General features: G+C 40.9%; 1 protein-coding gene across 1 annotated transcript in view; it reads right to left on the bottom strand.

The window, feature by feature from the left end:
* The window catches only part of LOC134801488 (guanine nucleotide-binding protein G(I)/G(S)/G(T) subunit beta-1), a 40,680-nt gene that overhangs the window by 10,674 nt on the left and 16,645 nt on the right, over positions 1-13,361 (bottom strand). The window contains exons 2-3 of the mRNA XM_063774098.1: positions 4,250-4,373; positions 1,317-1,462 (exon numbers count right to left, since the gene is read on the bottom strand). Of these exons, the coding sequence (XP_063630168.1) occupies positions 1,317-1,462; positions 4,250-4,306 (203 nt within the window). The 5' untranslated portion in view covers positions 4,307-4,373. The remainder of the gene's footprint in view (positions 1-1,316; positions 1,463-4,249; positions 4,374-13,361) is intronic.

The following is a 13,361-nucleotide window of genomic DNA, read 5'->3' as shown; positions in this document are numbered from 1 at the left end:
AAGCTAACATGTAGATACAGGGCCAACCAATAACGCGAGCGCAGCGAACGCGAATTTTTTGTTGACAATATCGCAAGGCCGGGTACCGATCTTCACCTGGGCCTAAAAGTCCGAAGTGCCCCAGTGAGGCGAACTTTCATGCGACGTCAAAGCCGTGCTTCAGGCTTCGGGATAAGTAGTTGACCACAGACTCCAACCAATGTCCATTGTATTAAAAAACGAGATATTTCCTTGAGCGCTGGTGGCCTAGCGGTAAGAGCGTGCGACTTTCAATCCGAAGGTAAGGTACTTTCAATGTACAAACCCCGGCTCGTACGAATGAGTTTTTCGGAACTTATATACGAAATATCATTTGATATTTACTATTTGCTTTTCAGTGAAGGAAAAACATAGTGAGGAAGCCGGACTAGTCCCGATAAGGCCTAGTGTTTACTCTCTGGGTTCGAAGGTCAGTCTTTCGTAAAAACTAGTGCCTACGTCAATTCTTGGGATTAGTTGTGAATTGGACCCCAGGCTCCCATGAGCCGTGGCAAAAATTCCGGGATTACGCGAGGAAGATGATGAGTTTTCTTATTAAGTATTCCTTTGCCCAGGCCCAGTAACATGCGACAGTGCTATCTCATTTACTCCGATACAATTAGACTGTGTGCGCGTTATAGGTATTAACAGCCTCTTAAGACTGCGTCGACCGTCTAGTGGCGCCCTCATTAGTGGAATTGTGTTTTATAATAAACCAATGAATTTCTGTACCTATGAATCAGTATATGTAGGTGTAGGTACATATTAATATTGTTGTCCGAAAGGTCCGGCCGTTTTTTGGCCGAAACCGAAACTACAGCCGAAACATGATTTTTTGGCCGAAACTGACCGAAACCGAAACCGATACCGAACCTTCGGTCGGACACTAGAAATTACATATATTTAGTATGTACGAAGTCGTACAGTATGTATAAGTTGCAGGGGGCTAACTTCGACTGCGGGATAATTTCAACTAATCGAAATATGTTTCATGTTAACATTATTAACTATAGTGCCACGTATGTCCAGATAGCGAAAAATATGTATTGTGTGTGACTATTTAATAATGTAAAACATGGAAGATATTTCGATTAGTTGAAATTATCCCGCAGTCGAAATTGTCCCCTGCGCCTTACCTAAAATAGCTGCCCCGGTGCAAGAAGTAGGTAGATATAGATACAGTTGGAATGATGAAGCCCTAAAAGACCTGACGGTAAAAAGACCACTAAAAGACCTAAAAGACCACTGCCTTTCCTGTGTCAGAGGGCAAGTTTCTCTTTGTGTCACTAGAAACATACCTGGAGTCGCTGCCCCAGTGCATGGCGTAGATCTTGGCGAGGTGGCCGCGCAGCGTGCGCCGCGTGCGCATCTGGATGCGTCCGATGGGCTCGAGGTTGGCGGTCGCCTGCGCCAGCGACGTGTCGCACGCCGCCTTGCGCGCGTCCTGCAACATCAAACGCAAAATTATCATTTTCATTTCTCATCTATTACAACCCTTATTGACATAGCAATGTCCAAAACCTGCCAAACAAACTGCCAAAACGCGAACGTGCGCGGGTCCGAGTAATCTATTCATTTCTTTAATCTTGAACAAATACAGTATCCCGCTTTCCCGCTCTAAAAGCTAGCTTGAAGCTAGCTAGAATCTAGATGATTGTTCTAGAAAGATGGAAAAATGTTTCATGCAGGTCTCAAACGTTTTGATATGGTATCAAATTGTATGCGCTTTAAACGTGAAAGTAATGGTCTTTCAAAGGGGGTTATTTCCAAAAATCTAATGTAATGAAGTAATGTGGTCTTCATATCTCGGCTCTTTAATTATACCGTTGTTTAGAAAAATTAAGTCATTACTCGGAACTGCGGCTCCCATTTAAATTACGTTTTTTTTTACCAACTACTGATAGTACTGTTAGTACAACCATAGAGAAATATAGTAAGAATAGAGTGCTCACTCCATACATCAGTTTTGATACCAAAACGACATCTAGCATCGAGTAGCGGAATTATCAGTACTGCTACTTGACAATAGATGTTCCGTATTTTTTTCTCTATGGTACAACTAGTGTTTAGTATTCCACCTTTGTAAGGATAATTTGTAAAGATAAAGCTAACCGTCGTAATTTCCTAAATTGGCAATGATTCCCTCGCTAGTACAAAGATTTCCTATTTTTTTTCATTTCAAAATAATATGTGGAAAAATATGCGTCAATAACACTACGTGCGCAATGCCTATGTCACCCACTTCGCATTAAAAAAAAACTTTTACGACGATTAGACGTAAGGATATACACGTGCAAGGAAAATCAGAAAAACTTCGCAGAAGGAAGTAATAAAAACGCCTCTGCTCGTACCAAATGTTTTGTTATGATGCTGGATCTAATCTAGGTATTCACGAAGCATTTTATAAATGACTGTCAGCTCATCATTTTCATCACCAATATAGATTGATCCCTGAGTGCATACCAAGTATGGGTATATCTTATACTGGTTTATAGTAGCGGAAAGGTTGGTGAGCTTTGTGAATACTTGCCAGGGTTACGCAACAGTTTCGCGGGCAAAAATAATTAGAACTTATTTTCTTTTTATTTACTACAGGATTGTTTGTCGGATGTTGTATAAATAATCTAAGCAATATGTCATGTGATGTCACAGGGGAAAGATTTAGGTTACAAAGATATCTGAGAAGGTTATCGTTTCTTAGAGAAGGTACGAAGGTTAACGTGGAATTGTGTACGTGACTCGTTATATGGCGCAGCGATATGAATAAGGATGTGATGGACTGATTTTATTTGGCAAAAGTATATCATTTAGCCACCTGCAGGATCTTTTTATTTTTTTATACTGTTTGACCCTGCACCAACTCAATCTTTCGATTTAGTAAATTCATTCATTCATTAAGTTCGCCCTTTGAACTTTATGTATTGTGCGATTATTTAATAAATAAATAAGATGGTTCGATACGGCGCTGAGAAAGATGCAGAAGTAGATTAAGCGGACAATAGCGTAAAATGATGTGCACATGGTCTTGTATGGGCAGTGGGGAGACACTCCTGACTTCGGGCAGACTCGCCTCCGTTCGGCTCAATTGCTCCGAGCAATTATTATGGCTCCTCTACACGATGGGCCAACGCCGGCCCCTCCAAGGGACGCAGCCATGCGGTAGAATGAGATAGCAATATCACTTGCTCCCTCTAACGCATAAATGCGTCCCTTGGAGTGACCGGCGTTGGCCCATCGTGTATAGGAGCCATTAGGGTTGGCACCACTTGACTTCCATTTGCGTGCACGACCACAGATAAGATAATTACTTGAATTTCGACAACCCTAAATAGTCGAAAGGGATAGTGCCATAAGTTAGAATAGAAAGGGATATCATGATTCGACCCTGAATCGCTGTCAAACTTCGGTTTTGTAGGAAGTGTCCTTTCTGTACGGTAGTACTATTGCTGTTCTGTGGTATGGGTCTTAGGTTATGTTTAGGTAATTTTGAACACCTCGCCCACTTTGAAATTTCTGCTGCTGACTGTACCGAACGATTCAATCGTGGTTCTAAAATTATCACTTTGTCACAAATTAGCAACAATTCGAGTATGGTCACAGGACTGTGTCAAATAAATGTAAGGTTAGCTGCCTTATTGAAAATGACCGTCTTTTAACGTAGACCCAAAAGTGACACTTCAATCCCTCCTAGCAGGGAAGAAAAAGCCCTTTTTCGAATAGGTGATGTGAAAATAAAATTATAGTACAAAGGCCGTGCAAGTTGGAGGTTCTGCCATCTTGTGGCCTGAATCGGAAACACAAACTGTACAATTGTCACTTCACGCCAAAGTGCTGCCCTCTACAGTTCACGTTCGCACGTGAACCAACAAGACAAGACGGCAGAACCTACAATGCATAAGAAAACGTTTTCTTATGGATTGTAGGTTCCGCCATCTTGTGGGCTACATTGGAAGCTTAACACATTCATTGCCACCCAGCCAAACAAGACATCCGGTCATCCGCGCCAGGCCACAACAATTTCGTCATAGCAGTAGTACCACGATCCCGACTATCGGGTCGTGCGGCCTGGGAACGAAATCATAAAATACCCGAAAGTCGGGTTTTCGGCACTGAATGTGTTACACTTGACATTTACACTCACGCCAATAAACAGGGGCCTCCTGTGCCGTCACCTACAGTTTATGCTCGTTCAATATGACTTACGAGAGTTTAAATTCGAAAAGATACTCACCCTAATGGCATTTTTGAGGGTCTCCGCCTCTTGACGTAAGCTGTCAAGTTCATTCATGGCTGTGTATCCGTTGGTTCTGCTTTCTGGACCAGCTCCCGACGCCTAAACCGCGCTCTGCACCGACCTGCAACAAAAAAAAACATTAATTAGCAAGGTGACAATAAAGGATGAAGACCGAAAACCGAATTGACAAGGTGACAATAAAGGATGAAGACCGAAAACCGATCTCAGATTGGAGGGCAACTTAAAAAAAACAAATCAAACTAATTTGACTTATTGCCAAGTATAGATGGCAGCACAAAATCTCGTCAATGCGGCCAATTCTGTCATACGGGAAAAGCGATTGCTGAAACTAAAAGCTATCGCTGCTTTGTCGAGGAAATTACCAATTGTGTACTGTTTCAGAGAAAAGCGTTTGTTGACGGAATTTCCCATATGACAGATTTGGCCGCATTGACCTTACCATTATCCCGTAAAGGCTTCGTATAGGAGGTGCAAGGTCGTACTGTCCTCAGAATTATCACCTAGACTTACATATGCTCAAAAGCGCCTATTAGTTTTCCAAATTTTGGCCAAGTGGTAATGGCGTCTGCCGCGAATGCAGAAGATGCAGGTGCAATTTTTTGTTAGTAGGTTAAGTATACGATCTATCTATTACAAGTATTCACACGAATGTCAGTGGTCTGAACCACTTACGTGGATTTTGGGTTATGTCCACACCATGACAATCGTAACCTTCCTGCAAAAACAAAAGGCCGACCGATGGTCACTTTACTGTTGTATTCTTTTCAGGTACAGAAAATATTTAGCCTTGTGCCAAGCGAGAAATAACGCGGGAATCGTAAAGTGTTCAACGAATTGAGTGCGTCTAAATAAATCATCCCCCGTTCGTAGAGTATTATGTAACAAAATAATAAAAATAGTCCGTTCGTTTACTAGTAGGTAAACTAGTATTTCTTTTTTACAAGCTTTTAGAGACTCACGGCCCGATTCCAACTTTAATATACTTACGCCAATTAATAGATCTAGAAACGATATGGATTAGATGTGTCAGTGTCAAAAGTGACTTTTTTGTTTGTAGAATCGAATCGGGCAGCATGTTTTTAGTATTCCATTGAACTGGAAGTTGACATTCTTATATTATAACTGATGACATTGCAATATTATGATACATAGAGCTGATCATAATGATGAAGGCCGAAGGTGGCCCTCAGTACTAGAAGATAACGTATTCTCTTAAGTTTGGATTTGTTAGAATAGTCTAGTCGTCGTTAAAAGTAAAGAAAAAAAACCTTTTATTGAAAAATAAACTGCGCTTACCGTGGGACTTAGTCAATTTGTGTAAGAATGTCCCTATAATATTTATTTATTTATAAACTTTATTGATTTACTAAATATTCGTAAGTAGGTACTTTATCTGCGACGCGGGTCGCTTCCAACAGTTCCAACCGGTACGTGTGGAGGTCCATGGGGGAGGCCTATGTTCAGCAGTGGACGTCTTATGGCTGAGATGATGATGATGATGAGGTACTTTATCCGTTCTCGAGATTTTATAACTACTGTGTTAGTAAGTCGTACGACAAAATGTTAAATGCATTAAGCAGCAGGATAATAGCGGCGTTTACAGGAAAATTTCATTCTATTGTTCCACGGTAATTGGCATTGCGTCAGCGATAATCGCGGTCCAACTAAAAAATAGGTAAAAAACAATTACGGACCTTAACACTTTGTAATAAGGTTGAGGATGGATAAAGGTACGTAGCCGGACATAGGTAAAGGTACAGTCGCCATCAGATATATCGGAGCGGCCAAGGTGTTCACAATATCTGAACATGCACTCTAACGCTTTGACAATAGAGGCGTGTTGAGATATTTGTGAGCGCCTCGACCGCTCCGATATATATCTGATGTCGACTGTACCTACATTTGTTTCACTAACTACACCCCTATGTAGCTAAGTGACCAAATAAAAGTCCTGAGACTGTTATTCATTGTTTCCTTGAATGCATTAATAAATTTACAATAAAATGCAATAACTCTATTGCACACCTCAAAAACCCTCAAATAAAAACGTTATAGACTGTTTAAGGATTAAACGGCGTTACCTAGAGGTCAAAGAGCAGGTCTTATCGCTAAAAAGCTATATTTTCCAAACAACATTTGGTTAATGGAGCAGATATCTTATTCGCTTTGTCATGAACGAAACAGTTTCCCAGTGTGACGTGTCTCTTACTTCAATCAGTGCCTCAGACCGTGTAGCTTCTGCGTCACTATTCGGCCGACGGCCTATAAAGGTCTTGTAGGTTGATAGATTGTTTTTATCAATCATCATCACCATCAGCATTCCATGGAGACAAAGCCGCGGGCAAAAGCTATAGTCCTTTATAAACATTATAAACTTAATTGTCTCCACAAAAGCTTTATCATCGAACGCACTTTCCCAGTGTGACGTGTCTCTTACATCAGTGCTGCAGACGTAGACCGTGTAGCTTCTACGTCACTAGGCCGGCGGCCTAAAAAGTCTTTTCACTATGTAGCTTGTTTACAATGCTTTCATTTTAGCCGGGCGAAGGACATCTAAAGAAAAGTTTTCATTTGTATAACTTTTAAGCGACTCAAAGTTTCCAAGGGTTCTTAATTCGTTAACCGATATGGATAATTATATATTGTTAACATCGGTTCAAAAATATGTTGAAGCGGCATATGAAGAGCTGGTGACCGTCCACAGTGGAGGCATATTGTGCAGACGCAGGTGCGTGAATTTGAAGCCAGGCGCCGCACAGAACTCGACGCTAAGCGAGACGAGCTAAAGGCCAGCCCACCTATGGCCATCACATATAATTACGTCGAAGGGGTGCTGACCTGCAGCGAATGCGGCCGCACATTTGCTGCAAAGATTGGCTACGTCAGTCACCTGAGAGCGCACCAGCGATGCTCTCAGCGGTAAAAAGCAGTCGCTGTGGCCGAAAACGGCTAGGAGAGATAATGATGAAAGAACAATTAAGGCTTGGCCACATACAGAGCGCGACGCAGCGCCGCGTCCACGCCGCGCGACCGCGGCACATGCTAACAGGTTACCGACGTCAAACAGACTGCGTCCCGCCGGTATCACGCCCCGCTTCTGTCGCGCCCCGCGCCGCGCGGCCCATTGCGTCCGCGCGGCGCGTGCGCAGCGCTGCGCCGAGCGAACGCGGCGGCCCGCCGCGTCGCGCAAGGTCACGTCAGTAGGATCGGACGTAGGCAGCGAGCGGTGCGCCGCGTTCCCGCGCGGCCGCGCCGCGTTCACGCGCGCCTTGAGGGCGTGTTGAGAGCGTGAGGCCGGCGCGATCGGCGCGCGCCCTGTTTGACCAGGCTTCGCGTCGGCATCACGCGGCGCGGACGCGGCGCTGCGTCGCGCTCTGTGTGTGGCCAAGCCTTTAGACCGTGGCAAATACTTTTGAACGTGTACTGCAACAAAATATGCTCTCAATGGTCAGTTAAGTTTATAGTAGGTATGTAAATGGGTCCACAGATTACCAGTTCGCCGGACGATATCAGCCTGTCAGTTAAACGCAAAAGGTGACAGTTCCGAACAACTCACAGGCTGATATCGTCCGGAGAACTGGTAATCTGTTGGCCCCTTTAGACAATGTGGCCATGTCGTCAAACAAATCTGAAAATGTATCAAAATAGGCAAGCCGGTGGGAGTTTTATGGCATTTCGAGGAAATTTGGCAGTAGACAGAATAAATACTTAAGTAAATACATAATAACATCATTTCTCAAAACGCGCCATTTACGAGTTATTTTCAGTATTTTCCGAAAGGCTGAGTAAATAAAAAACACGACTACTTTTGTATGAGCAGCTGCAAGATGCTTATACAGTGGCACCTGGATAATTGCAATCTCAAGGGACCGGCCATTTTTTGTCAATTAACCAGGTTTTTCATTTAAGCAGGTCGTGTCAATTAACGAGGTTCAAAAAATTTTTGTGTCTATTAGAGGTTGCGTTCTGACAAATTTCTTTTATGGAGGTGCAAATAACCATTGAAAGTAGATTTACACGCTTACGTTCTGGGTTTCTGGTCTATATATAGCTTCTGTTTATACTTGCACTTTTACACTACATTAATTACTACTTTAGTTTCTTATTACTCATTTGGGTTTTAAAAAATCCCTTGAATTCTAGAAGAAAGTTTTATTAGAATGTAAAAAGCATACTTTGTTTTTGATTTAATCAAAACTATTTCACCTACTACAGGCTGTGATAGATACCCAATAAATAAATTGAATTCTGGATGAAGATATAAATAAAATGATCATTGCTATTAAAATATTGTTTCTGCTGTCTACAACTACATTATTTCAATTACAGAGGTAATAAGTAAGACTCGTTTCAATAATAGAGGTAAAAAGAAGAGCAAAAATAACGGATTTTTTTAGCAGTGTCAATTATAGAGGTCTTAGTTGCGATGTGGTCAATTACAGAGGCAAAATTACGAAAAGCCCTAAAATCTAAGTTGCAATTATAGAGGTTCCAAATTTTCAATTATAGAGGCCTTTTGGTCTCAAGGGACCGGGACCGGACTTTTGGTTGCAATTATTGAGGTTTTCCATTTATCCAGGTGCCAATTAAACAGGTTTCACTGTACATATAAAAAAACCGGACGAGTCGGAGTCGCCCACCGAGGGTTCCGTACTTTTTAGTATTTGTTGTTATAGCGGCAACAGAAATACATCGTCTGTGAAAATTCCAACTGTTTAGCTATCACGGTTCATGAGTTACAGCCTGGTGACAGACAGACGGACGGACAGACGGACATCGGAGTCTTAGTAATAGGGTCCCGTTTTTACCCCGCCCCTTTGGGTACAGAACCCAAAAAAATCATCATCGATCAGAAGTCAATGTTTTTTATGGGCGAGCTGAAATTTTTTTCCTGTCAATGGTTCACTACGCATCTGCGTCATACCTACCTACTTCATTATCATTGCATGTTTACGCCTAAACAAGTCTAAAGTAAACAAAACGATAAACACACCAGCGAACACGTAACGAGGAATACTTCGAATCGCGGTGAAACTCATTCTGAATCAAACAGTTGTCTATATATATTCTCACACGATAATGACGCTAATTATAAGAGGATTACATGCTAGAATGCTATGCACGTAGCCTTAGACGTAAGAGTAGGTATACCTATATAAATACGTAAGTGTTTAATTGAGGGTGTTATTTTAACGCACGGAACGGTTCAATAACTTGCATGTTTTGTTACAGTAGACGCATGCAGTGCATAATAATCTATTATAGTGTAGATTAGGCTAAGCCTGTCCGTAAACATTGTAAATTTTATTTATAATAAACAGTTTTTTAGGGTTCCGTACCCAAAGGGTAAAACGGGACCGTATTACTAAAGGCTTGGCCACATACAGAGCGCGACGCAGCGCCGCGTCCACGCCGCGCGACCGCGGCACATGCTAACAGGTTACCGACGTCAAACAGACTGCGTCCCGCCGGTATCACGCCCCGCTTCTGTCGCGCCCCGCGCCGCGCGGCCCATTGCGTCCGCGCGGCGCGTGCACAGCGCTGCGCCGAGCGAACGCGGCGGCCCGCCGCGTCGCGCAAGGTCACGTCAGTAGGATCGGACGTAGGCAGCGAGCGGTGCGCCGCGTTCCCGCGCGGCCGCGCCGCGTTCACGCGCGCCTTGAGGGCGTGTTGAGAGCGTGAGGCCGGCGCGATCGGCGCGCGCCCTGTTTGACCAGGCTTCGCGTCGGCATCACGCGGCGCGGACGCGGCGCTGCGTCGCGCTCTGTGTGTGGCCAAGCCTTAAGACTCCGCTGTCCGTCCGTCTGTCACCAGGCTATATCTCACGAACCGTGTTAGCTAGACCATAGACCTACCATCCGCTCGCGCTTGACAGACAGCTGAAGTGTGCGAAAGGGAAAGGGAAGCCATCACGTATATGAACATCCCATGAGTGCGAAAGAGTCAGACTACCAAAGAGAAAACGTAACCACTTTTGAGTTTGACGACGGCCGCGGACGGCCAAGAGCTTATCACGGTAATTTTTAAATTGAAAAATATACACGGATTAGGACGAAAAGTATGAAATAAAGTAATTCAGTGAAGATGGTGTCTTGTAGTGTGCCGGATTGCAGTGTCACAGGGCCAAATAGTCCAAGCAAATACTCATTTCATAGGATTTATGTTATTCCGAGCGAAATTTTCATAACGATATTTTGTCAAATTAACAGCGTAAAAAGTGTAAGAAAGCCGGTTTATACAGTTTATTATAAGTTTTTCTTCCTTTGTGTGCTAATATTTTATCATATTAGTCTATAATTTAAAATATTTTGTGTAAAAACATAATCTTTTGTTACTTTACGCTAGGGCTTGACAAAATGTTCATATGACAGTATCGATAACTTGTCGGTATATTAATAGCTATGTAATTATTTCTTCACAAGACATCATTAAGATATTAGCTTTTATAACCGACTTCAAATAATAACGATTGTTATACCTTTTTGAAGGTGTTCATGTATAGCGGTAAACTTAAACTTCACTTTCCAACACAGTAAGAGTTACATTAAGATAAGTCTGCAACGATTTTGATGGCAAACGCAGTGCAAGTGTTATTTATACGTCATAATGTCGTAGAATTTTAACGTTTAAAATAACACATTTGAAAAAGTAGTCGATAAAGCAATCAAACATCGACAGATTATTAATATGTTGTAACATGAAATCACTATTTTTGATCTCACATAGACAATTTACGCACACACTTGCATTTCATTTTTGGTCACACTTTTGAAGATTGACAGTTGTTCTTTGTCATCTAATTCTATGAGCTAGACAGTTGAAATTTTCACAGATGATGTATTTCTATTGCCACTATAACAACAAATACTAAAAAGTACGGAACCCTCGGTGGGCGAGTCCGACTCGCACTTGTCCGGTTTTTTTTTATCGAGTAGAGTTGAACCAAGAGAAGTCTACAACGATTTTGATAGCACACGCAGTACAAGTGTTATTTTAAACGTCAAACTTCTATGAAATTATGACGTATAAATAACACTTGCACTGCATGTGCTATCAAAATCGTTGCAGACTTCTCGTGGTTTAACTCTAGGTGCCTCCGTAGATCGGTTGGTAGTAGCGATCGGACCGGTGGTCGCTAGTTCAAGTCTTGCCGGAAAGGGTGAATTTTTCCATTTTTACTTTATAATAATTTGTATAGTTCGTTTTTTTTAGCATTAGAAAGAACTTGAAAGAAGGTTAGCGATCTTGACATGTCTTTTAATTGAAAAACGCTTTTTAAAAATCAGTTACTATTCCTTATGAAAGCAGAAGAATATAAAAGGTTGTATTATATTCATAATTGTTACATATTTGCCGTAACTTATTTTTAAAATGTGTTTTTCAATTAAAAGACACATCAAGATTGTTTACCTTATTTCTAATGCTAAAAAAAACGAACTATAGTATGCTCGGACTCGGAGACGCTTATAAAAATAGTTTTAGATAGATCTAATTTTAGGCATTTTAAGTTTAAATGATACTCGAATCCAACCTAAACTAGTTTCATGTTTATATCTTAATCAATCCCGATTTGACTCTTACTGGTACCTTACATGAATAAAATAATGTAAATAATTAGTACAACTCAGAATAAATTTAAAAGTGGCAGTAATGCCTTGGGTGAGACTTGGAATTCATGGCATAACTTTATGGCAATACTTAATAGCATCGTTCGCAGACGTCTCTGCTTGTTAAATAGTAGATTGTACAACAAGGGCATAAAGTGACCCATTTTTACCCGAGGCAATTTTTTGGTCTGAGCGAAGCGAAGACCAAAATAGTAGATGAGTAAAAATGGACATTTATGCCCTTGTTGTACACTCTGCTTTTCACTTCGATTGCGAGGAAAACAAAACACTTTTCAATTTTTCACGGCAATTTACACCACAAAATTCGTAAAGCGAAAGAACATAATACAAAACCAATTCCCGCCAACTAACTTTTTAATTTTTTTTTTCATTTTCATCATGTGATCAGAGTTTCAGACGCTTGGTTTTCTGCCAAGTAAAACATTTCGTAGCATTTTTGAACGATAATCGACTCCTATTTTATGTGATTTACTAAATTTAATGACAGAAAATACGGATTTCTAATAAATTATAGCAAAAATAAAATAATATAACAAGTTTTGTCATCTACACAATTTTATTGCTCAGTAGAATTGTGCAATATGTTTTAACTGTTTGGCTGTCGAGACCGATTACCTTAGTCTTAGAAGAAAATTTTACTTTTATGCTCTAGACTTCTAGAGCATAAAATGCGATTTTATGTCGTCTACGCACGACATAAAGGTGCACTTTTTGAGCATGAGAAGTGAAAAAATAATTTAATAATTAGTTCAATCAAAAACATTCTCATTTGATTAATGGTTATCGAAAAAAATAATATGGAATCCGAATATGGATTTGAAAAATCATTCAATGTACAGAACATACACTTAGACTAGTACTAGACACTTCTCAAAATAGCTAAATTTGGCACTAATAATAACTCCTAAAGGCGCGGTACATATTTTAACATAAACTGGGCTCGAAATAAAAGCGTTTTTGCAAGGCTAATCTAACACGGAAATATTGCTTGCATTTCATTTGCATAGCAAATTATATGTAAAAACTTAGAAAGGAGTTACGGCAGTAGGAACCGCACGGAGGTGTTTTTATATCTGTTTAGTAGGGTAATTTGCCAGTAACTGGCCACTGTTAGTAATTGGCCACCCTAAACTAAAAATTAATTCTATTCACCTATAAAAAGAACACATTTTAGTATAAGGTTTCAATAACTGGCCAGCCTTCAATAACTAGCCACTTTATACCAAAATGAGATCTGTTTATAGGTAAATATAATTCATTTTTAGTTTAGGGTGGCCAATTACTGGCGAATAACCCTATGTCGCTTTTTTACTCGTGTATTTATCTATCCACACATTTTTATCGAATAAAAATGCTTACGAAGAGATTTAGCCTTAATATAAAGCCTTAGCAACGAATTAATCAGACAACCGAAAATTGAATCCGCGATTGCGTCACACCCACTAGTCAAAATACGTACA

This window comes from Cydia splendana, chromosome 22 (genome assembly GCF_910591565.1).
Source record: "Cydia splendana chromosome 22, ilCydSple1.2, whole genome shotgun sequence".
Taxonomy (NCBI): domain Eukaryota; kingdom Metazoa; phylum Arthropoda; class Insecta; order Lepidoptera; family Tortricidae; genus Cydia; species Cydia splendana.
This window is presented reverse-complemented; position numbering and strand designations above follow the sequence as displayed.